The 23,606-nt window shown below is 47.3% G+C and overlaps 1 protein-coding gene across 1 annotated transcript in view; it reads right to left on the bottom strand.

Moving 5' to 3' along the window:
• Nucleotides 1-19,366, bottom strand: part of SEC62 (SEC62 homolog, preprotein translocation factor) — a 79,416-nt gene extending 60,050 nt beyond the window's left edge. Inside the window, exon 1 of the mRNA XM_082252017.1 lies at nt 19,248-19,366. Within this exon, the coding sequence (XP_082108143.1) occupies nt 19,248-19,355 (108 nt within the window). The 5' untranslated portion in view covers nt 19,356-19,366. The remainder of the gene's footprint in view (nt 1-19,247) is intronic.
• Between the last annotated feature and the right edge of the window lie 4,240 nt (nt 19,367-23,606).

Raw genomic sequence — 23,606 nt, 5'->3', positions numbered from 1 at the left:
CACCACCATAGCGCAGCATTAATTCACTTTATTTTAACATGAACAGAGTCCCTGCTTAGATTGACCTCCTTCCCTTGACACGTCTCATTCACAAGGCTGAGCTTAAAATTGAACTTCACCTTCTCTCCATGGTGTTTTTTTTCCCCTTACTTGTAACGCTGCATTGTCATCAAAACACATGCTCACCCGCAATCCAGCATTGTCCTGCTGCAATTCTCTGTTCAGGTGACATACATTGAATTCTGCGTCACCATCTTGGTCTTCTTCAGATGGCTGCCTCTTCTGGCCACCAGCTACAGATTAAGCGACAGGGCTGTAGCCAATCCTGAAGCCTCATTGGAGTTAGGAAAGCAAGTATCCTAGACCGTAGGACTAGGGACATATTGTGTCCCAGGCCCGATTGGTGGCAGAGGGCTAAGGCCAAAAAAACAAGCCCTTCTGCTTGGGGATGGGGGGGGGGGGGGGGGCTGTGTTTAAAGTGGTATTAAAGTCAAAAGGCTTTTTAACTTATTGCATTCTAAGCAGTAGGATAAAAAGCCTTCTAGGTGAAGCAGCCCCCCTTAGCCCCCCCTAATACTTACCTGAGGTGCATCTCGATCCAGCGATGTTGCAGGAGTGTCTCGGCTGCACGGGACTCCCCTCCCCTCATTGGCTAAAATAGCAGTGCTGTAAAAGTCAGTCAGCCAATGAGGAGAAAAAGGGGGCAGGGCCAGGCCACAGCTCTGTGTCTGAATGGACACAGGGAGCTGTGGCTCAGCTTGGGTGCCCCCATAACAAGCTGTGTGCGGTGGGGGCACTCAGCAGGAGGGAGGGGCCAGGAGCAGCTAGGAGGGAACTGAGAAGTGGAGGATCCGGGCTGCTCTGTGCAAAACCACTGCACAGCAGGTAAGTATAACAGGTTTTTTTTTTTTTTAATTAGTTAAAAAATAACAAAACAACACACCACATGCACAAGACTTTAGTATTACTTTAACCACTTCTGGACCGAAGGATTTGCCCCTTAATGACCAGGCCATTTTTTGCGAATCGACACTGTTATTTTAACTGACAACTGCGCAATCATGCAACGCTGTACCTAAACAAGATTGATGTCCTTTTTTTCCCCACAAATAGCGCTTTCTTTTGGTGGTATTTGATCACCTGTATGATTATTTTTTATGCTATAAACAAGAAAATACCGACAATTCTGAAAAAAAAAAAAAAAAAAACAATATTTTTTTCACTTCCTGCTGTAGAACATTCCCATTAAAAAAAAAATTAAAAATCAAATTTTTTCATCCTTTTAGGCCAATTTGTATTCTGCTACATATTTTTGGTAAAAAAAAAATCCCAATAAGCGTATTTTGTTTGATTTGCGTAAAAGGTATCGCATTTACAAACTATTTTTTTTACTAGTAATGGGGGACTGCGACAGACAGAGCAGACCCCTAACTGACATTTTTTACACTTTTGGGGGGACCAGTGACATTACTACAGTAATCAGTGATAAAAATGTGCACTGAGGAGCGCCCAGAAGCGCTCCCGCGAACCGCCATACAGGTACAGTGGTTCACGCAGCCAAGCTAGCCTGTCGCAGTAAATCTGCGGCGGGCGGGCGGCAGGTGGTTAAACAAGAAAGTGGTTGTAAAGGCAACAGTTTTTCTTTTTTACCTTAATGCATTCTCTGCATTAAGGTAAAAACACCCTCCAATACCAGTTCCCCCCTCTCAGCACCCCCCCTTTAACACTTACCCGAGTCCTTTATCAATTAAATGCTGTGCTTTGCTTTAGATCTTCTCTCAGCTTTATGTGCTCTCATAACCTTGTCTGAGAGCAGCAGGAGCAAGTGGCTTTGCCTGCTGTCAGTCAAATCAATGCTGTGTGTGCCCAGCCCCGCTCAGGAGCAAGCAGATTGGTGTTGGGGAACAGAGAGAAGAGGAGGAGCCAACAGTGCCGGTGGGGACCCCAGAAGGAGGAGGCTCAGCTAAAGTGCGGGATATGAAAAAAAAAACACAACACACATACTTACCTAGGTGGTCAGTCCCCTGCATTCTCAGAGACTAAGAACCAAGTGATCAAACACCACTGATCACTCAGTTCTCGGTCTTCAGTAAGCTGTCAGTCCCTGGCTTTCTGCTCTGCCCCTCCAGTGCTCACTGGAGGTGTTGGGCTGTGGAAGGAGTGGCTGGCTCAGGCATCTGAGTGGATCTTGATATTAAAGTCGGAATCTCTTCAGACTCTGGACTGGCTGAGTGATATCAGCTGACAGCAGGCTTTAGCCCGCTGTTGGCTGAATACAGATTACAGGAGCGCAGAACAGAATGCACTCCTGTGAGCCCCAGGAGAAGTAGGACCAAAAGTCAACACAGAGAAAACTGCATCCACCTAAGTGAATATGCATGTTTGGGATTATAAAAAAAACATACTTCTTATAAATTCTAGTAGGTGTTTACTAAGGGCAAAGAAGAATACTACAAAATATGTAAAGATTTGCTACAGTTGGGACTACCACTCACATAATAGCAATCATCTCAGGGAAAGGCTAGTTTTGCTGGGAACTGCATCAAAGATGCAACAAGCAGAACTGTTTTTATGCACATCACCAAAATGCTGCTATCCATGTAACCAACTACAATATAGCAAAAGCATTTACAATGTAATTAACTGCTCTGAATAGATGCAGCTGCCAGCAATGAAACAAATTCGACACATTTTAAATCGATCAGTGTTTTAAAGTGATTATAAACTCTTTTTTTTAACCACTTGACAGAAGGTTTTACCCCTTCATGACCAGGATATCGTTTTACTATTCAGCAGTGTGCTACTTAACTGATAGTTGCAGTCAGGGCCGGTACAAGGGGGGGGGCGGGAGGGGCGGGTGCCCTGGGCGGAGTATGGGAGGGGCGCTGGGTTGCCAGTAAGAAGACTCACACAATGGCTTTCACTCCTCTGAATGCTGCAACTGCCAGTCCAAAAACGGGGCTAAAGATGCGCCCTCACCCACTGGCTGCCTCCTCTGTACAGGGGGGACTCACATGTCTTTACAGAAGGGAGAAGGGAGCTTTCTCCCGGGCTTTAGTTCCTCAGTGTGGCCAGATCGGGGCTGTAACAGGCAGAGCTTCTCTGCAGGGGGGCGGAGCAAGAAGAGGACACTACACTGCAGCCCCGATCATTACTCCCGCCCACTCGCCCAGCACTGAAGACATCAGAGCTCAGCAAATGGCAGAATGAAGATGTGACAGCCTGGATGGATGGATGGATGGATGTCTTCTGCACCTGTGAGTCTAGATCTATTCTGCCTTCCAAACTGTACCTGGCTGTGCTGTAAACTTGTCCTGTACTTTGCCAAATGTGAAAGTGAAAGTAAAATGGATTCATATAGTGGGAATATACTGAGATGTTTCAGTATTCCACAAAGTGTAAAATAACTCCATTCCATTCTGTGACTGACACTTGTATCTGCAGGCAGCAAAGATGGATAAAGATGGATGGAGCACAGTGAGAATTGGTGGCCATTGTAAGTTTCTTTTCTCTGTGCTCTTCATGCACATGGCAGTGACAGTTCTCCTGATCTCCCTCCTGTGTGTCCTGCTACATTTATCCCCTGCCTCTACATTACAGCTCAGTGCAGGCACAGGAAATGTGCAGAATTGCTCTGATAGCCTCAGGATCTCAGCAGAGATAGAGGAGTTGTCCTGAAGCACAGAGCTCTTCATGTACAGACTGGGGCAGTGCTGGGGAGAAATCTTGGGAGTTTAGCTGTAGAAAAACATTTCAGCAAGCTGCAAATGCCATAGAGTCCTTGTTGGGAATCAGAGCTCCCTGTGTGACCTCCTCATTCTCTTTCCCAGATTCACTTCAAACAGGTGAGCAGAAAGCAGAGGTGTGCTGAAGTGCGGAGTGGTGGCTCCTGTTTTCCATAGGCTAGTGATGTATGTTGTGAATTGGTCTAGAAACTAGAAGGAATGTAGTAACAGATCAAACTGTCAGGATTACTAAACTCCTAGCAAACCAAATTCAAAGTATATTTTGTCTCAATTGTGATCCTGGTATCAGTGTCAACTAGCCAGCAACAGGAGAGGACAGGAAAACTACTGACCCGATCCTACAGCATCGATCCCTCATCAGCCAGACTGACAAAGGACATTCCACAGTTTGTCAGCATGGTGGCAATGTCAGGTGATGATGTTCTCTGCTCTCACTAGCAAACCTGTCACCAGCAACAGGGTCACCAGTGTAAAGAAGACATTAAAGTGGCATTAAACCCACTAGTAAACATTATATTGCAGGTTACCAATTCTTAGTTGTGAAGGCTGAATTTGTTTTCCTTTTTTAGGCTTTCTTTCTTCCGTTTGTTTTTATCTGGTGATCCAGCCAGCAAGTCTGTTTTTCAAAAGAACAAGCTCACTTGCAGTTACAGAGATGTGACAAACCATTTACCACTGGCAGGGGTGCTTACAAAGGTCAGCATATATTTAAGTAAAACCTTTATACTAAAAGAAAAACAAATGTTACAGTAAATGATTATAAAGTGGGAGCTGGAGTTTGGCTTCAATTTGTTAGTGTATCTAAATCTGCGAGTTCATCTAACACTCCCCTCCCCCCAGACTGACAGCACTGCTGTCTGCTGTGCTGCCTGTGCTTCTTCATCCAGAGTGGGAGCGCTCTAATAAAGCAGGTGTGCTACTGGCCAGAGCACCAGACGAAAAACAGTGGAAAAAAAGCCTAAGAAAAGAAAACGAATGCAGCCACCACATTTAATGATTGGTAAGCTGCAATATATTTCATTTTTGGTTTTCAGGTAATTATTTCTTTAAGTGAACCACTCCCCAGTTCATGCACCCTAAAGTATTGTAGATATTCGGAACAAACAGTAAAAAAACTTTAAAGTGGACCCTCCCCACTCTAAAAACCTTTGGACCTTCTGAATGCCCCCCTTCCACAATCATAAAAGTCTGAACTCTGCGTCATTTGCTACTGAGCCCTTGCACTGTTCCTGCCCTTACGTCTCTTGCCACACCCAATAGTCAGCACAGTGAAAGCCGCATCCAATTTTTGCCACACACTGCACTTTCCTCTAGAAGCAGGTCCCAATTTATTATTTTAAAAATAACCCCGTTCCTGACTCCTGCACTCACACTTTTTTTTTGCTTCCAACCCTTGAACTTTGTAATTTTATCCAATCCTGAATTCTGCACTATATGTGGCTAACAGGTATAGGTAAGATGATGATTAGGCATGCGTGGCTGGGGGGGGGGGGGGGGGCGCAATTTGAAATGTTCGCCCTGGGCACTGGATGACCTTGTACCGGCACTGGTTGCAGTCATGCAACACTGTATGCAAATTGCATTTAAATTAGTGGTTCTCAACTCCGGTCCTCAGGACCCACTAACCGGCCAGATTTTAAGTATTACCTTGGGGAGATGCAGACTAGAATACTGCAATCACTGAGCAGCAAATTATCACCTGGGATGTATTTCAGTTATCTTGCAAACCTGGCCTGTTTGTGGGTCCTGAGGACCGGAGTTGAGAACCACTGATTTAAATAATTTTCTCACACAAATGTGATGTTAATTGATCACCACTGGGTTCTTTATTTTTTATTATATAAAACGAAACACAAAAAAATTTGAAAAAAAAAAAAAAAAAAAAAAAATCACATTTCTTCTTAAATGTAGACCAAAATATAATCTGCTACGTCTTTAGTAAAAAAATAAAAAAAATAAATAAAAATCCCAGCAAATGTATAGTGGGTTTGTGCGAAAGTTATAGCGTCTACAAACCATGGTATGAATACTAGAATTTAAGCAGCTATAGACTCTGATGCTAACAGACACTATCTGGGAGGGTCACTGACTGTCAACGGCGTCACTAATACAGTGATAATACTGTACAATGTACTAATGACCCTACATGGGTTAACATCTAGGGACAATCAAGGGGTTAACTGTGTGCCTAACAATGTAATGTGTGTAATGGGTGCTGCTTTTACTTTCTGATCTGGCGGTTTTTTTCTCCCTGCTATTCAGGGAGAAGAAACAGCCAGATCTATGTTCCTCTGCACACAAAGTTCTGTGAGTTTGTAAACACAGAACTCTGTGTGTGAGATTGGACACAGCCGATCAGCTGATTTCAGCTAAAATCAATGGGTAAAATCTGCTTCCAAACTCATGCTGTGTACACGGAAGATGAGCGGCGACATACAGGCATGTTGTCCAACCTGCCTGAAACATCCGTCCACAGTAAATCTACTGCGGGAGGAGGGCAAGTAGTTAAAATAACAGAACAGGTATATACGTAACTGCTCTGCAGAATGGAATTGCACAGAGTGGTCCTGAACCTCCTCTTCTGGGATCACCCATCAATGCTCCTGGCTTCTCCTCTTCTTGGTGTGCCACTGCTGTGAAACTGTTTCCTATAGTTGCTCACCTGCTGACCTAATACTGAGCCACGCTGCCTGCACCCATAGACAAAGACAGTGTGGCTCGGTCCAGTCCCCTTGCTACAGGATTTGACTAGCAGTAGCAGAAGCCCATGTCTCCTGCTGCCTCAGCAAAGCCTTGAGAGCAGGGAGAGCTGCTACAGACAGACACAGCGCTGAGGACTCCGGTAATAATGGGGGGGTGGGGGGTATATGGGTGAAGGGGCATACTGGTACTTACACATTTTTTTTTCCTTAATACAAGGAATAAATTAAGATAGATAAAAAATGTTTAGGCTTTTCAAGCACTTTAAGGGTATATTTATATAACAGTGAACCTGACATAATCTTGCAGGTGAAACTTCCAGCCAAACGTGTTTATATGGCAGTGACTGATTTACCACTAGTGAATTTTTCGCAAAAACCACATTCACTGCTTTATAAATATAACTCTTAGCGCAACATTCCATCAAACTGATCACAGGACACTGTCAGTGTCACACAGAAAGACCTGGAGGCATTGGTCTTTAACCACTCATGGACCGTCCAATGTGTATTTATGTCGCTACTTTGACGTTAAATACCGGGGTAGCCCCGGTATTTTTTTTTAATACAGCGGGCGGTCCACTTCAGCATAAAGTGGTTCCAGAGGCGGATTTGCAGCAAGATCACTTATGAGCGAGAGATGAAGATTTTTTTTTTTTTTTTTTTTTTTTTTTTTTTAGGCATTAAGGTTTGTCGTCATTCCACGAGCGTGAGCAACTTTGAAGCATGACATGTTGTGTATCTATTTACTCGGCGTAACATCATCTTTCACATTATAGAAAAAAATTGGGCTAACTTTACTGTTTAGTTTTTTTTAAATGCAGTGAAATTTATTTTTTCCAAAACAATTGCGTTTTGAAAGACTGCTGCACAAATACCACGCGACAAAAAAGATTACCACGACCGCCATTTTATTCTCCAGAGTCTTTGCTAAATATATATTATATATATATATATATATATATATATATATATATATAATGTTTGGGGGGTTCTAAGTAATTTTCTAGCAAAAAATACTGATTTTAACATGTAAACAACAAGTGCCAGAAATAGGCTTGGTCCTTAAGTGGTTAAAGTGCAGTTCCCCACCATTGCAGTTAAAGCGGTAGTATACCGCTTTTTTTGACTTTTACCTACAGGTAAGCCTATAATAAGGCTTACCAGTAGGTACAATTAATATCTCCTAAACCGACACGCTTTAGGAGATATTTGCAGTGCATGCAGCCGCTCACGAGAGCGGCGCATGCGCTCTGAAGGTCCGGCGGACCTTCAGCTTCCCTTGCCGGGAGCTTGCCGGAAAATCACTCCCGCGCGCATGCGCGGGAGTGACGTCATCGCGGCTCCGGCCAATCACAGCGCCGGAGCCGCCGAACCCGAAAGAGACGGCGAGGGATCATGGCAGCGCCCGCAGCGATGTCCAGGGGTCCGTGTCGGGGGCTTCGTTCTGAGGCAAGTAATACATAATGAGCTAGTATGCGATGCATACTAGCTCATTATGCCTTTGTCTTGCATGTTTTTTTTTTTTTGTTTTTTTTGTGTTTTTGGGTTTACAACCGCTTTAACCATAGGACTCTATGGGCAGTTTCTAAAGCCATGGCTAAATGTTTGGAGAATGGACACAAATATTACATTTACAATTTACATTTTCTGCTGTTTCAGTGTTTTTAGATCTTTTTATCAGATGTTACTATGGTTGGTATACTGAAGTATAATTACAAGCATTTCATAAGCGTCAAAGGCTTTTATTGACAATTATGCAGTCAATATTTGCAGTGTTGACCCTTCTTTTTCAAGGCCTCTGCAATACGCCCTGGCATGCGGTCAATCATCTTCTGGGCCACATCCTGACTGATGACAGCCCATTCTTGCATAATTCTATGCTTGGAGTTGGTAGGTTTTTTTGTTTGCCTGCCTCTTGAGGATTGACCACAGGTTCTCAATGGGATTAAGGTCTGGGGAGTTTTCATGGCCATGGACCCAAAGTTTTGATGTTTTGTTCCCCATGCCACTTAGTTATCACGTTTGCCTTATGGCAAGGTTCTTCATCATGCAGGGCCTTATTCCTCATCAAACTGTCATTGGGTGGTTGGGAGAAGTTGCTCTTGGAGGATGTTTTTGTACCATTCTTAGTACATTGCTGCGTTCTTAGGCAAAATTGTGGGTGAGCCCATTCCCTTGGCGGAGAAGCAATCCCACACATGAATGGTCTCAGGATGCTTTATTGGCATGTCACAGGACTGATGGTAGCACTCACTGTTTCTGCTCTGGACAAGGTTTTTTCCGGATGCCCCAAACAATCGGAAGGGGATTCATCAGAGAAAAAGGGTTTACTCCAGTCCTCAGCGGTCCAATCCCTGTACCTTATATCAGTCTGTGCCTGATATTTTTCCTGGAGAGAAGTGGCTTCTTTGCTGTCCTTCTTGACACCAGGCCATCCTACAAAAGTCTTCGCCTCACACCTGCCTGCTGCCATTCCTAAACAAGCTCTGCACTGGTGGTGCCCCGATCCCACAGCTGAATCAACTGTAGGAGACATTCCTGGCGCTTGCTGGACTTTCTTGGGCGCCCTGAAGCTTTCTTCACAAATGCAGAGGAAATGTTTTTTATAGGATTAAGTTAAATTTTCATGGCAAAGAGGGACTTTGCAATTAACTGCAATTCATCTGATCACTCTTCATACCATTCTGGAGTAAAAGCTGATCGCCATCATAAAAACTTAGCAGACTTTGTGAAAATTAATATTTCTGTCATTCTCAAAACTTTTGGCCATGGCTGTATTGTTCAGAATCACTTCCAATGTGCAATTTGGGAACAGACTAAGGGCAGTTTTTTTTTTAAATATAAAAGTACATTAACATTTAAAGTACCACCACCCAAGCGTTGAGATCTTTTAAAGCGGTGTTCCAGCTTCCCCCTCAAAAAATTAAAAGTCAGCAGCTACACATACTGTAGCTGCTGACTTTTAAGATTAGGACACTTACCGGTCCTGGAGTCCAGCGATGTCGGCACTGCAGCCGATGTTTCCATCACCTGTCGGGTGCTGCCGCCGCCATTGCCAGTAAGGGAACCCGGCAGTGAAGCCCTGCATCTTCACGGGAGGGCTCTAACTGCGCATGCCCGAAGAACGCTGCGCATTCGAATTGGCTCGGCGGCAGGGGAAGGAGGAGCGAGCCAAACTTCCGAAGTACAGCGCCGTCTCCCGGAAGTGGGGAAGGGTACCTGTCAAAAACAGGTATCCATTCCCCCTCCCCCTCCCCCCTGAAAGGTGCCAAATGTAGCACAGGAGGGGGGAAGCAAATGAGCAGAAGTTCCACTTTTGGGTGTAACTCCGCTTTAAACTTTTGTTAGCACAGTGTGCAAGTTTAGTGTACAACTGAGATCTGCCAGCATAGTACAGACTGGGTTATGTCAAACCTAACTCCATGCCCCCCTCAAAAAGCTAAGAAAAAAATTTCAGCAAGTTAAATAAAGGTAAGCAGCAGTGCTTACATTTTTTTAAGTTATGCTTTGTAAATAGACATAACAAATAACCACTTCAGCTCCAGGCCATTTCTGGCACTTTTTGTTTACATATTTTTTTAGCTAGAAAAATGTTTTAGAACCCCCAAACATTATATTTTTTTAATGAAGAGGCCCTAGACAATAAATTGGTGGGTTTTGCATTTTTATTTATGTCATACGGTATTTGCGCAGCGGTTTTTCAAATGCAATTTTGGGGGGGAAACACACTTTTTTAAATTTAAATGCAAAAAAAAAAAAAAAACGCACAATACATAACCTAATATTTTTGTAAAATATTAAAGTTGATGTTACGCTGAGTAAATAGATATCAAACATGTCATGCTTTAAAATTGCCCACACCTGTGCATTGGGGACAAACAAAAAATTTTTTACTATCCATAGGCAACGCTTATAAAGCCTTTATGGGTTACCACTTTAGATTTACAGAGGTCTAGTGCTAGAATCACTGCCCATGATCTGACGTTCACAGTAATACCTCACATATGTTGGACAATCGCTGTTTCGCAATTTACTTTTTTTAATTATTAAAGTGGAACTACACTTTGAACACCAAACCAAAAGTGCTATTTCATTCATTTTTAATATTTAAAGCAAACTCCCCCATGTCTCCATCCATGTCTCTATGCTTTATTTTGTTGAGAAACCAATTTGAAAAACACCCCCTAGCACAGTATTGGCGAACCTTGGCACCCCAGATGTTTTGGAACTACATTTCCCATGATGCTCCTCTACACTGCAGAGTGCATGAGTATTATGGGAAATATAGTTCCGAAACATCTGGAGTGCCAAGGTTCGCCATCACTGCCCTAGCATTTCTGGCTGTGGCCATCTTGAGTAAGGGTAGATGACTCCTGTAGCATTTACTTCCTGGAATCCGTCTGTCCATAGCTCAGGCATGAAAGCAAGAGAGGGTGTGCTTAGCTGAGAAAGCCTCTCCGCCCCTCCTGAAGACTCCTGGGATGTATGACATCATTTGCCTAGGCATGGAAACCAGGAAGTAACTAAAGAAATGTAAAAAAAAAAAAAAAAAAAAAAGTTTAAGACAAGCAAAAATTATATACTTTCCTATTTACTAATGCTAGCAGCATAAGGATTGAAAATAGCCAATGTTGAGTGAGAGAGTGAAGTTCTGCTTCAGTTTCTTTAATTTTTAAAAACAGTTGCTTGATTTTTTTTTTTTTATCACTCTCACAAGGAATGTAAACATCCCTTGTGACAGCAATAGGCACCCGACAGGTACTCTTTATGGAGGGATCTGGAATAAAAAAACATAACATTTCTTCTTTGCACTTAAAGTGAGTGTAAAGTTTCATTTAAAAAAAAAATAAAACAACAAACAGGTTATATTTACCTGCTGCGTGCAGTTGATTTTGCACAAAGCAGCCAGGATCTCCCTCTTATTGGGTCCCTGGTTGCTGCTCCTGGCCCCTCCCTTCTATCAAATGCCCCCACAACAAGCAGCAGCTCCTTGTGTCCATTCAGACACGGAGCTGCACTTCAGCCCCACCCCCTCTCTCTTCTGATTGGCTGACTTTGATTGACAGCCGCTGGAGCCAATGGCGCCACAGCTGTGTCTCAGCCAATCAGGAGGGCGAGTCCCAGACGGCTGAGGGACATCGCTGGACAGAGATGGGGCTCGGGGAAGTATTAGGGGTGCTGGGGAGGCTGCTACACACAGAAGGCTTTTTATCCTAATGCATAGAATGCAATAAGATAAAAAAAACCTTCCTGACCTTACAACTCCTTTAAAAGTATTCAAAACACCAAGATCTTCATTTTTGAATGCTTTTATTTTTTGAAAATGGCACCAATGACATCTGTGTAAACTGGAAATGATTTCAAGTTAAAGCTTCCAGGTTACCACTATGGAGACCAGATCAAAGTCGATCCCAGCTTTGTTCAGGTGTCCGTCCAGCTGGCGAGTACACCAGCTAGTTGCTCGGGGCTCCCGATGGGGTGGGAGAGCCTGAGCAAGCAGCAAACGGCGGAGGAGGGGGGACGTCCCCTCCCACTGCTTGTAACCGCAATCCAGCAGCTAGTAAGCAAGCCAACCGCCGGCTCTAAAAAACAGCCCCGGGATGATGCCTGAAGCTGTAGGCCTCATCCCGGAACAACCACTTGACATTAAGCGACATACCTGTACGTCGATTGGCAGCAAGTGGATAAAGTAGGGATTATCCCAAATGTGGCTGCTGTAGTAGAAATACACTTGATGTGAACCCTAGCTGGATGACATTTGGTAAGGCATAAAGTATAATAAACATTTGCAGTTTTTTTTTTTTTTTTTTTAACATAAAATACACCTTTCTCCTTTTTAAATCCATTTTCCCATCTCAAATGCTGATCGCCGCCAGCCTTTTTCAACCACTCCATGTCTACATACACATCATTGCTCTGGACCACCTTCTTGATAAGTACAATGGTGGACCATGCCTGAATTATTTAAATAAAAACAGCCACTTGTAGCCTCCCCCAAGGTAGCATGTGAAAGGGTCACAACACAGGAACACAACCAGGAGACAGTTGTCACCCTTTGACAGGAAGTGCCCAAACAAGGCCCTTCTTGGCAGGATCACCAGATATTTTAATAAAGCTGCAGATTGGTTGAAAATTACCTTTTAGGACTTTAAATATCATATTAAAGTGGTAACAAAGCCAAAACATTTTTTTACCATAACGCATACCTTGCATTAAGGTAAAATATGTTTAGGGATCAGTATGCCCAACTCCCCACCTTTTGCTTACATGAGCCCTCATTTGATCCAGCACTGTGTCCATCTGGAGCTCCCCCCCCCCACATTAAAGGAGCAGAGGGGCCCCCCCAAGTCCCGCTGTCTGTCAATAAATGCAGACAGGGATGACTGGGACTGAGCCCAGACAAGTGCTCCCATCGAAAGTGGCTTTTTAGGGGGGCACTCGGCAAAGGGGAAGAGCCAGGAGTGCAGGCAGGGGACCCGAGAAGAGGAGGTTTAGGGCCACTCTGCGATTCCATTGCACAGAGCAGACAAGTATAAACCCGTTTAGGTTTTTATTTACAATTACTTTAATTACGTACAGTAAACAATCGTCATGTTTTTGTTAAAGCTGAGGTCTAGGTATGATCTGTATTGCATACCTAGATTTGCACAAAGTATGAATAGCTCATAACTGAGGGACTGCTGGGGAAGAGGACATTCACTGTAGTAGTGAGCAATAATACACTGATCTCTAGGATCTTCCAAGTTCTGTGCAAGTATTTTTTTTTTCTCAAAAAATAGGTGTTCTCTAATTGGACTAGAGTGGAGATTGTAATGCCCCTCATCTAATTAGAGAAAATATCCAGTGAGCGGCAGTTGTGAGGATAAAAATGCCTTGTTGATGTCAGATGAATTGGCAGACTGGTTCAAGATGATAGAAAGGCAACAGTAACTCAAATAACCACTTATTGCAACCAAGGTATGCAGAATACCATCTCTGAACGCACAACACATCAAACCTTGAAGCAGATGGGCTATAACAGCAGAAGACCACACCGGGTACCACTCCTGAAACTGAGGCCACAATTTGCACAAGCTCACCAAAATTTGACAACAGAAGATTGGAAAAAACATTGCCTGGTCTGATTTTTGATTTCAGTTGAGACATTCAGATGGTAGGGTCAGAGTTTGGCGTAAACCACATGAAAGCATGGATCCATCCTGCCTTGTATCAAGGGTTCAGGCTGGTGGTGGTGTAATGGTGTGGGGGAAGTGGCCGGTGAGTGTATACTCACATTGTGCCAAGCAGGACCAATCTAAGTATGCAATGTAGATCATACCAGCTTTAAAGCCCAATGGGAAAATAAAAATATCCCCTGCAGTGGAGCTGTGCCTGCACTGGAAGAGTTAATAATCATTTATGTCTACAGGGAACAATAAAAAGAAATATACCTACCTAATCCTCTGCAGCTAGACTGGTCACCTGCCTTCTGTATCCCTCATCTAGGGTCCTTATGTCATTAAATGTAAGCAGGGTGCATAGTCCTCGCTCTGGACAGGACGATGCTGAGGGACATTCCCTCAGAAAAGTAAAATGGTTTCTCCTCTCCTCTGGAGAAAACTAGCACAGCTTTCTTCAGAGTTGGACTTTAACATTTTCTTTTTTAAATTTGTTGCATTTTAGTGCTGCTGAATTCCTGGAGTCACTTCACATCTTAACACACACTCCAGTGACTGCTGCAGGATATTACTCAGGGTAGTGATTGTGACAACAGGAGACGATGTTTAGGTAATAGGTGTTGGCACAACCCCTTGTAATCGCCACCCGGGCATGTGACATGGTGACAACACAGCAGTACAGGACCTTTGTAGTAGAATTAGCAGTTGATTTTTAGTGGAAGGTGCAAATGTAATGGGCCATACACACTAAGATTTTCTGAAGACTTTTTCCTTTAGACTTACCAAAACCATATAATACGAGGTCAAACCTAAACACTTTCAATTTGTATGCAATCTGGCAGGCCCTTGCACTACATAGAAAAGGTAAATCTGAAGGAAATCTAACCACAAAAGTTGGATAGTGTGTATCCAGCTTAAGGCTTCATGCAAAAACTATGCAATAAGAGCATGCAAACCATCCAATATGGACAATCAGGAAGGCTCTTGCACTACTCTTACGGTGGCCATACATGCATTGAAAAGCAAGATTTCTCTTGCAATCTCTCCCAACAGAAATAAACCATCTATAGTCAACAACCCATTTGATCGTTATGCCACACACGAGAAGGTGAATTTAGATCAAAGACTGGAAGATGTAATCGTTCATTACAATTTTATCTCAGTTTCCACCATATAATCTCATAAACTGATAGATTTAGAATACAAATTCATGCCCAAAGCATCCCTGGCTGATCGACTGATAAAATTGTACATCGCCCGGATAATAAAATTGAAGTCTGTATGGCCATCATGATGGAGATTGTAAAACTAGACTGTAATGTTCGTGTTGAGCGACAACCCATAATAACATAGACATGGTAAAGTGTATGTAAGATTGTAGTGATTGGGTGTATATATACTTGGGGGAAGTGGGGCCTTAACATGGAGCTATTTATCAATTGTAATCTACATCTCCAGGTACAGCTCCATGGGGGGGGGGGAGCAGAGGGTCCAGCGGAGAGGAGCAGAGGGTCCAGTGGTGGGGAGAGGAGCAGAGGGTCCAGTGGTGGGGAGAGGAGCAGAGGGTCCAGTGGAGAGGAGCAGAGGGTCCAGTGGAGAGGAGCAGAGGGTCCAGTGGAGAGGAGCAGAGGGTCCAGTGGTGGGGAGAGGAGCAGAGGGTCCAGTGGTGGGGAGAGGAGCAGAGGGTCCAGTGGTGGGGAGAGGAGCAGAGGGTCCAGTGGTGGGGAGAGGAGCAGAGGGTCCAGTGGTGGGGAGAGGAGCAGAGGGTCCAGTGGTGGGGAGAGGAGCAGAGGGTCCAGTGGTGGGGAGAGGAGCAGAGGGTCCAGGGGAGAGGAGCAGAGGGTCCAGGGGAGAGGAGCAGAGGGTCCAGAGGAGAGGAGCAGAGGGTCCAGAGGAGAGGAGCAGAGGGTCCAGAGGAGAGGAGCAGAGGGTCCAGTGGAGAGGAGCAGAGGGTCCAGTGGAGAGGAGCAGAGGGTCCAGTGGAGAGGAGCAGAGGGTCCAGTGGAGAGGAGCAGAGGGTCCAGTGGAGAGGAGCAGAGGGTCCAGTGGAGAGGAGCAGAGGGTCCAGTGGAGAGGAGCAGAGGGTCCAGTGGAGAGGAGCAGAGGGTCCAGTGGAGAGGAGCAGAGGGTCCAGTGGAGAGGAGCAGAGGGTCCAGTGGAGAGGAGCAGAGGGTCCAGTGGAGAGGAGCAGAGGGTCCAGTGGAGAGGAGCAGAGGGTCCAGTGGAGAGGAGCAGAGGGTCCAGAGGAGAGGAGCAGAGGGTCCAGAGGAGAGGAGCAGAGGGTCCAGTGGAGAGGAGCAGAGGGTCCAGTGGAGAGGAGCAGAGGGTCCAGTGGAGAGGAGCAGAGGGTCCAGTGGAGAGGAGCAGAGGGTCCAGTGGAGAGGAGCAGAGGGTCCAGTGGAGAGGAGCAGAGGGTCCAGTGGAGAGGAGCAGAGGGTCCAGTGGAGAGGAGCAGAGGGTCCAGTGGAGAGGAGCAGAGGGTCCAGAGGAGAGGAGCAGAGGGTCCAGAGGAGAGGAGCAGAGGGTCCAGTGGAGAGGAGCAGAGGGTCCAGTGGAGAGGAGCAGAGGGTCCAGAGGAGAGGAGCAGAGGGTCCAGTGGAGAGGAGCAGAGGGTCCAGAGGAGAGGAGCAGAGGGTCCAGTGGAGAGGAGCAGAGGGTCCAGTGGAGAGGAGCAGAGGGTCCAGTGGTGGGGAGAGGAGCAGAGGGTCCAGTGGTGGGGAGAGGAGCAGAGGGTCCAGTGGTGGGGAGAGGAGCAGAGGGTCCAGAGGAGAGGAGCAGAGGGTACAGTGGAGAGGAGCAGAGGGTCCAGTGGAGAGGAGCAGAGGGTCCAGTGGAGAGGAGCAGAGGGTCCAGTGGAGAGGAGCAGAGGGTCCAGTGGAGAGGAGCAGAGGGTCCAGTGGAGAGGAGCAGAGGGTCCAGTAGAGAGGAGCAGAGGGTCCAGTAGAGAGGAGCAGAGGGTCCAGTGGAGAGGAGCAGAGGGTCCAGTGGAGAGGAGCAGAGGGTCCAGTGGAGAGGAGCAGAGGGTCCAGTGGAGAGGAGCAGAGGGTCCAGTGGAGAGGAGCAGAGGGTCCAGTGGAGAGGAGCAGAGGGTCCAGTGGAGAGGAGCAGAGGGTCCAGTGGAGAGGAGCAGAGGGTCCAGTGGAGAGGAGCAGAGGGTCCAGTGGTGCTCCAGTGGAGAGGAGCAGAGGGTCCAGTGGAGAGGAGCAGAGGGTCCAGTGGAGAGGAGCAGAGGGTCCAGTGGAGAGGAGCAGAGGGTCCAGTGGAGAGGAGCAGAGGGTCCAGAGGAGAGGAGCAGAGGGTCCAGTGGAGAGGAGCAGAGGGTCCAGTGGAGAGGAGCAGAGGGTCCAGTGGAGAGGAGCAGAGGGTCCAGTGGAGAGGAGCAGAGGGTCCAGTGGAGAGGAGCAGAGGGTCCAGTGGTGGGGAGAGGAGCAGAGGGTCCAGTGGTGGGGAGAGGAGCAGAGGGTCCAGTGGTGGGGAGAGGAGCAGAGGGTCCAGTGGTGGGGAGAGGAGCAGAGGGTCCAGAGGAGAGGAGCAGAGGGTCCAGTGGAGAGGAGCAGAGGGTCCAGTGGAGAGGAGCAGAGGGTCCAGTGGAGAGGAGCAGAGGGTCCAGTGGAGAGGAGCAGAGGGTCCAGTGGAGAGGAGCAGAGGGTCCAGTGGAGAGGAGCAGAGGGTCCAGTGGAGAGGAGCAGAGGGTACAGTGGAGAGGAGCAGAGGGTACAGTGGAGAGGAGCAGAGGGTCCAGTGGAGAGGAGCAGAGGGTCCAGTGGAGAGGAGCAGAGGGTCCAGTGGAGAGGAGCAGAGGGTCCAGTGGAGAGGAGCAGAGGGTCCAGTGGAGAGGAGCAGAGGGTCCAGTGGAGAGGAGCAGAGGGTCCAGAGGAGAGGAGCAGAGGGTCCAGAGGAGAGGAGCAGAGGGTCCAGAGGAGAGGAGCAGAGGGTCCAGTGGAGAGGAGCAGAGGGTCCAGTGGAGAGGAGCAGAGGGTCCAGTGGAGAGGAGCAGAGGGTCCAGTGGAGAGGAGCAGAGGGTCCAGTGGAGAGGAGCAGAGGGTCCAGTGGAGAGGAGCAGAGGGTCCAGTGGAGAGGAGCAGAGGGTCCAGTGGAGAGGAGCAGAGGGTCCAGTGGAGAGGAGCAGAGGGTCCAGTGGAGAGGAGCAGAGGGTCCAGTGGAGAGGAGCAGAGGGTCCAGTGGAGAGGAGCAGAGGGTCCAGTGGAGAGGAGCAGAGGGTCCAGTGGAGAGGAGCAGAGGGTCCAGAGGAGAGGAGCAGAGGGTCCAGTGGAGAGGAGCAGAGGGTCCAGTGGAGAGGAGCAGAGGGTCCAGTGGTCAGGAGAGGAGCAGAGGGTCCAGTGGAGAGGAGCAGAGGGTACAGTGGAGAGGAGCAGAGGGTACAGTGGAGAGGAGCAGAGGGTACAGTGGAGAGGAGCAGAGGGTCCAGTGGAGAGGAGCAGAGGGTCCAGTGGAGAGGAGCAGAGGGTACAGTGGAGAGGAGCAGAGGGTCCAGTGGAGAGGAGCAGAGGGTCCAGTGGAGAGGAGCAGAGGGTCCAGTGGTGGGGAGAGGAGCAGAGGGTCCAGTGGTGGGGAGAGGAGCAGAGGGTCCAGTGGTGGGGAGAGGAGCAGAGGGTCCAGAGGAGAGGAGCAGAGGGTCCAGAGGAGAGGAGCAGAGGGTACAGTGGAGAGGAGCAGAGGGTACAGTGGAGAGGAGCAGAGGGTACAGTGGAGAGGAGCAGAGGGTACAGTGGAGAGGAGCAGAGGGTCCAGTGGAGAGGAGCAGAGGGTACAGTGGAGAGGAGCAGAGGGTACAGTGGAGAGGAGCAGAGGGTACAGTGGAGAGGAGCAGAGGGTACAGTGGAGAGGAGCAGAGGGTACAGTGGAGAGGAGCAGAGGGTCCAGTGGAGAGGAGCAGAGGGTCCAGTGGAGAGGAGCAGAGGGTCCAGTGGAGAGGAGCAGAGGGTACAGTGGAGAGGAGCAGAGGGTACAGTGGAGAGGAGCAGAGGGTCCAGTGGAGAGGAGCAGAGGGTCCAGTGGAGAGGAGCAGAGGGTCCAGTGGAGAGGAGCAGAGGGTACAGTGGAGAGGAGCAGAGGGTACAGTGGAGAGGAGCAGAGGGTACAGTGGAGAGGAGCAGAGGGTCCAGTGGAGAGGAGCAGAGGGTCCAGTGGAGAGGAGCAGAGGGTCCAGTGGAGAGGAGCAGAGGGTCCAGTGGAGAGGAGCAGAGGGTCCAGAGGAGAGGAGCAGAGGGTCCAGTGGAGAGGAGCAGAGGGTCCAGTGGAGAGGAGCAGAGGGTCCAGTGGAGAGGAGCAGAGGGTCCAGGGGTGAGCAGGGGATCCAGCTGTTGTCAGGATGTGTGATGATGACACAGGCGGACACATCTGGAGATGCCAGCAGCCCGATGACTTACATAGAGTGGAATCTTCCGGTAGGACTCTCCATCCTCCCAGGGCAGCGGACATCACATCCCAGGACTCGCAGGGCCTTTATCCGCCATAGTTATGTGAGAGGGGGGGGCAGTAGACTCCCCCCTTCCTCCTTATATTTATGCTGACATTTCTCTAGGAGTCCCCTGTCCCCAATACACAGCCCCTCTACTCACATTAGCACTCCTGTACTAACCCGCCCGGAGGCTTCAACTACTTGGCATCACCTTACTTACCTGAATCCGCTTCTTGTGTCTTCTCCGCTCCGCCATGTCTGCCCCGGCCTGTCTGGTGACGTGGAGAAGGCGGGGCTTCGGGGCGTGCGCGGCCATGTGAGGGTCCATTGCGCGTTGCCGGATGCGGTAGACCAGCTGTGGAGAGGTACAGTCAGTGCGCTGAGTGCGGCACACAGAATGGAGTGGTGTACTTGGTGTGGTACAGTGACCCTCATACGGGGGAGGAGCAGTCACTGCTGCCCGCCATACCTGATAAACTCGACCGACTCACGCAGTTCATCTCAATTTGCTGTCTACCAATTAAAATAGCAGCTTTAAGGTCATTTTAAAGGCTGTGCTCAAATTCCAGAAACGTTAGCGAAGTTCCATTGGTGTAGCAATGTGTGTGCCTTACCTGAGGGCTCTCCTGGAGGCTGAAAATCAGTTTAAGGGCTCATTCACTGCTCTCATTTTTCTTCCTGGAAACTCCCCTCCATGTTAGCTAATGTGTCCATGCATGGCTTCTTCAGGAGTTTACAGGCAGAAAAACAAACACCAAAATTACATTTTTGAGAGGAGCTTTTGAGCAGAAAAAAACCAGTGCCTAATAAGAGTAAAAAAGCTCAAACGAGTTAGAAAACCCAGAAACAAAATAGGAAAAAATAAGCTGAGAGGTGAGTTTGTGGAAAAAAAAAAAAACACTTATGCTCTAAGAAGCGCAATAAAAATATACAAAAAAGCATAAGCTTCTTCAAGCTGCAATAAAAGCTCAAATGCCTGTAAAAGCAGGCATTTGTATTTGAGTGGCAGTGAGCATGAGCCCTAATAAACACCACTACTATAGTCAGCTCCACTAGCGTCCTGGCGGCTGCCCTACTGCTTGCTGAACATAGGTGGTCTCATGGCAGCTCTTACATCTCCCTGCATTCACATGGGACATGCCACATGCAGGTGTGGGATGGGGCATCACAGGTAAGCTGCTCTGTCTAGGTGCACAGATACCAACCAATCATCTCCCTGCAGGTCAGAGCTGCCTACACTGCTGGGAGGTACTAGAGCCAGGCTGGGTAGTTGAGATGTGAGGTAGCTTTGGGGGGATGCAGATGTAAGAGCCGAGGAGGGGTGAAAGTGAGACGTGGAAAGCCTGTGAAGCAGGGTTGCCAACCATCAGTAAATTTACTGACAGTTTAGAAAAATCAGTGACTTTTACAACTGTCCCTAAATTTTAGGGGCTGATAATTTGTAACCAGGCAAAATACGTGTTATGTGTATTGTCAGTGTTTCCATATCATGTTTATACTGTTTAAATATTGATTATCTTAATTTGTAATAGGAGTTCTGTCATTTATCAGGTTGTCAGTAAAAAAACATGCTCCATCAGTAAATTTACCATGTTTTGTCAGTAAAAAAATGCCACCAGAGGTTAGCAACCCTGCTGTGAAGGAGAGCTGAAGCATGCACACTGTGCATAGCACACCCCTAAACCCTGCACTCTGTATGTAGCACACTCCTCAATCCTGCACTCTGTACATAGCGCATCCCAGAACTCTGTACATAGCGCATCCCAGAACTCTGTACATAGCGCATCCCAGAACTCTGTACATAGCGCACCCCTGAACTCTGCAATCTGTACTTAGCACACCCCTGAACTCTGCACTTTGTGCATAGCACACTCTGTGCATAGCACACCCCTAACACCTGCACTCTGTATGTAGAGCAGTCCTCAGTCCTGCACTCTTTACATATCACACCCCTGAACTCTGTACATAGCACAACCCTGAACACTACACACTGTACGTAGCGCACTCCAGAACTCTGCACTCTGTACATAGCGCACTCCAGAACTCTGCACTCTATACATAGTGCACCCCCGAACTCTGCACCATGTACTTAGTGTGCCCCTGAACTCTGCACTCTGTACATAGCACACTCTGTGCATAACACACCCCTAAACCTTGCACTCTGTATGTAGAGTAGTCCTCAGTCCTGCACTCTGTACATAGCACACCCCTGAACTCCGCACTTTGTACATAGCACACCCCTGAACTCTGCACTCTGTACATAGCGCACCCCTGAACTCTACACTCTGTATATAGCGCACCCCTGAACTCTGCAATCTGTGCGTGCCTGGTATTTATTGACTCTTTAGGATCTTCCCACTGTGCAATTTGGCCCCACCCACTGTTCGATGGGGGGGGGGCATGATTGAGTTCCTGCATCTATTCTCTGAGAAAGCAAGCCCTGTAAAAATATATAAATACATGTATATAGTCTTACAGATATAACCCTCTGCTAATACAGTACCCAGAACCTCCACTGATGAACAAGCTGTTTACAAGGGCTGCCAAATGTAGCAAAAGCAAGGTGTGTTTTTTTGGCCAAATTCCAAAAGACCGTGAGTATGATTACAGTAAAAACAAAGAAAACCGGTGCAGATGCCCATGACAGGCAGTCAGACAGCCTGTGGTAATGCAGACTGAAATAAAACCTGATACAGGCTCTTAACATTGTAGGTTCTATACAAAACTAAAAAAAAACCTTGACTGACGTTTTACAATAAAGAGAAACTTCTCCTGAATTGTGAAAATAATGTAGAGCTACCCTTGCTAGGACTGCTGGTAACAGCTGGTTATTCTCTAATAGTAGAGAGGCTGCCACAAGCACCAGTCCATACACTCCGGCCCCAATAACGCAGTCTAGGTAATGTCTTTGAATTTTATTGCTTCAAGAACGTTTAACAGTAGAGAATTAAGGCATGACTTACTCCACAACACTGCACAATAAACAGGACAATATTTTACTTTAGGCTGACACTCCAGGATTCTGCTGGAGACAGGGAAATGGCCATTACTCTTAAGCCCCGTTCACACTAAGGCGACCTGTGAGGCGACCTGGTCACCTCACAGGTCGCTGCAGGTCGCCTTCCATAGGGAAGCTGCGGACCCGTTCTAATAGGAGCGACACAAGTCGCTCTGACTTAGAAAAAGGGTCCGGAGCTTCTTTGGGGCGACCAGGAGGAGACCGCCATAGACTTCAATGTTATGAAGTCCGTGGCGGCCGCTACGAGGTCGCGGCGCGCTGCTCGCACCGCGACCTCGGAGGTCGCCCCTGGAAGTAGCGTCGCCTGCATGTGAACGGGGACTGAGACCCTGTGAGAGACATCTCAGTCCATAGCTACCTCTGGCACTTAAATCCCAAAAGCACACACAGTCACCAGGAATCACCCCCCCCCCCTCAAGGCTTGGAACTCTCCTGAGGAGAGAGAACACTTTTGCAGGGCTTCAGACCATTTATCCCCTCTCCAGCCACCTTCTGGGCACTCCTCTCCAGGGACTTGGTAAACCATGGTAAGCATTCAGGTTGGTCATTTGAAGCTCCCTCCTTATGTTCTGGAAGCTTCTTCCGAAGGCAGGGGTAAGCAATCAAACTGCTAGTCTGTAAAACCCTGGAAAGACCAGAACAAACAATCACTGCTCCCTTGACTACAGAGGGAGCCAAAAACAAAATTTGCCTAGCATCCGACGCTAGAAGGGTGCTACATCAAAATAAAGACACCATTAAAAATGTTGTAAAATTAGTGTATACAAATTTGTGTATACTGAACTGTGCAAAAGTTGTAGGCAGGTGAGAAGAAATGTTGTAAAGTAAAAATGCTTATAAAAAAAAAAAAAAAAATTAAATGTTATTTTTGTGAATGTATAAAATGTAAAGTGAGTGAACAGAAGAAAATTCAAAATCAGCTCAATATTTGGTGTGACTATCCTTTGGCTTTAAACCAGCATCGATTTTTATACTTGTACACTTTGCACACTTGCACAGAGTCAGGGATTTTATAGTATTAGGCCGGGTACACATGCCTGAATGTTAGGAGACATTTGCTGGTTAAAAAAAAAAAAAGCAGGCAACATTCAGCTCGTGTGTATGTTGGTCTGTCCAACAGAAGCCAGCAGTTTAGCTAGCTTCTGTTGGACGAGCATGCTGAAAAACCAACAGCCAACTGACTCCTGATTAGCTCTCTCAGCCAATGGCAGAGAGGCTGATGGGAATGTTATAGCGGGGGGTGGGGGCTGTCCCCCTGTCAAAACACAAGAGCTCAGTGGGGGGAGATCGATATACTAACTTCCTATAGTTAGTATAGCAGCACCAACCGTATCTGACCGTTTTTTTTTTTTTTTTCGCTCAACCCGCTGGGTTGAAAGGAAAAAAACGAATAGTGTGTACCAGGCTTTATTTAGAAAGCAGGTGCTAATGGTGATCAATTTCATATGTAGATTGATACACAGTAATTAACTGAAACAGAAACCGCTGTGTAGGAGGCTTAAAACTGGGTGAGGAACAGCCAAACTCTGCTACCAAAGTAAGGTTGTAGAAGACAGTTTC

Source organism: Pelophylax lessonae (assembly GCF_965119305.1).
Source record: "Pelophylax lessonae genome assembly, chromosome: 3".
Lineage (NCBI taxonomy): Eukaryota > Metazoa > Chordata > Amphibia > Anura > Ranidae > Pelophylax > Pelophylax lessonae.
This window is presented reverse-complemented; position numbering and strand designations above follow the sequence as displayed.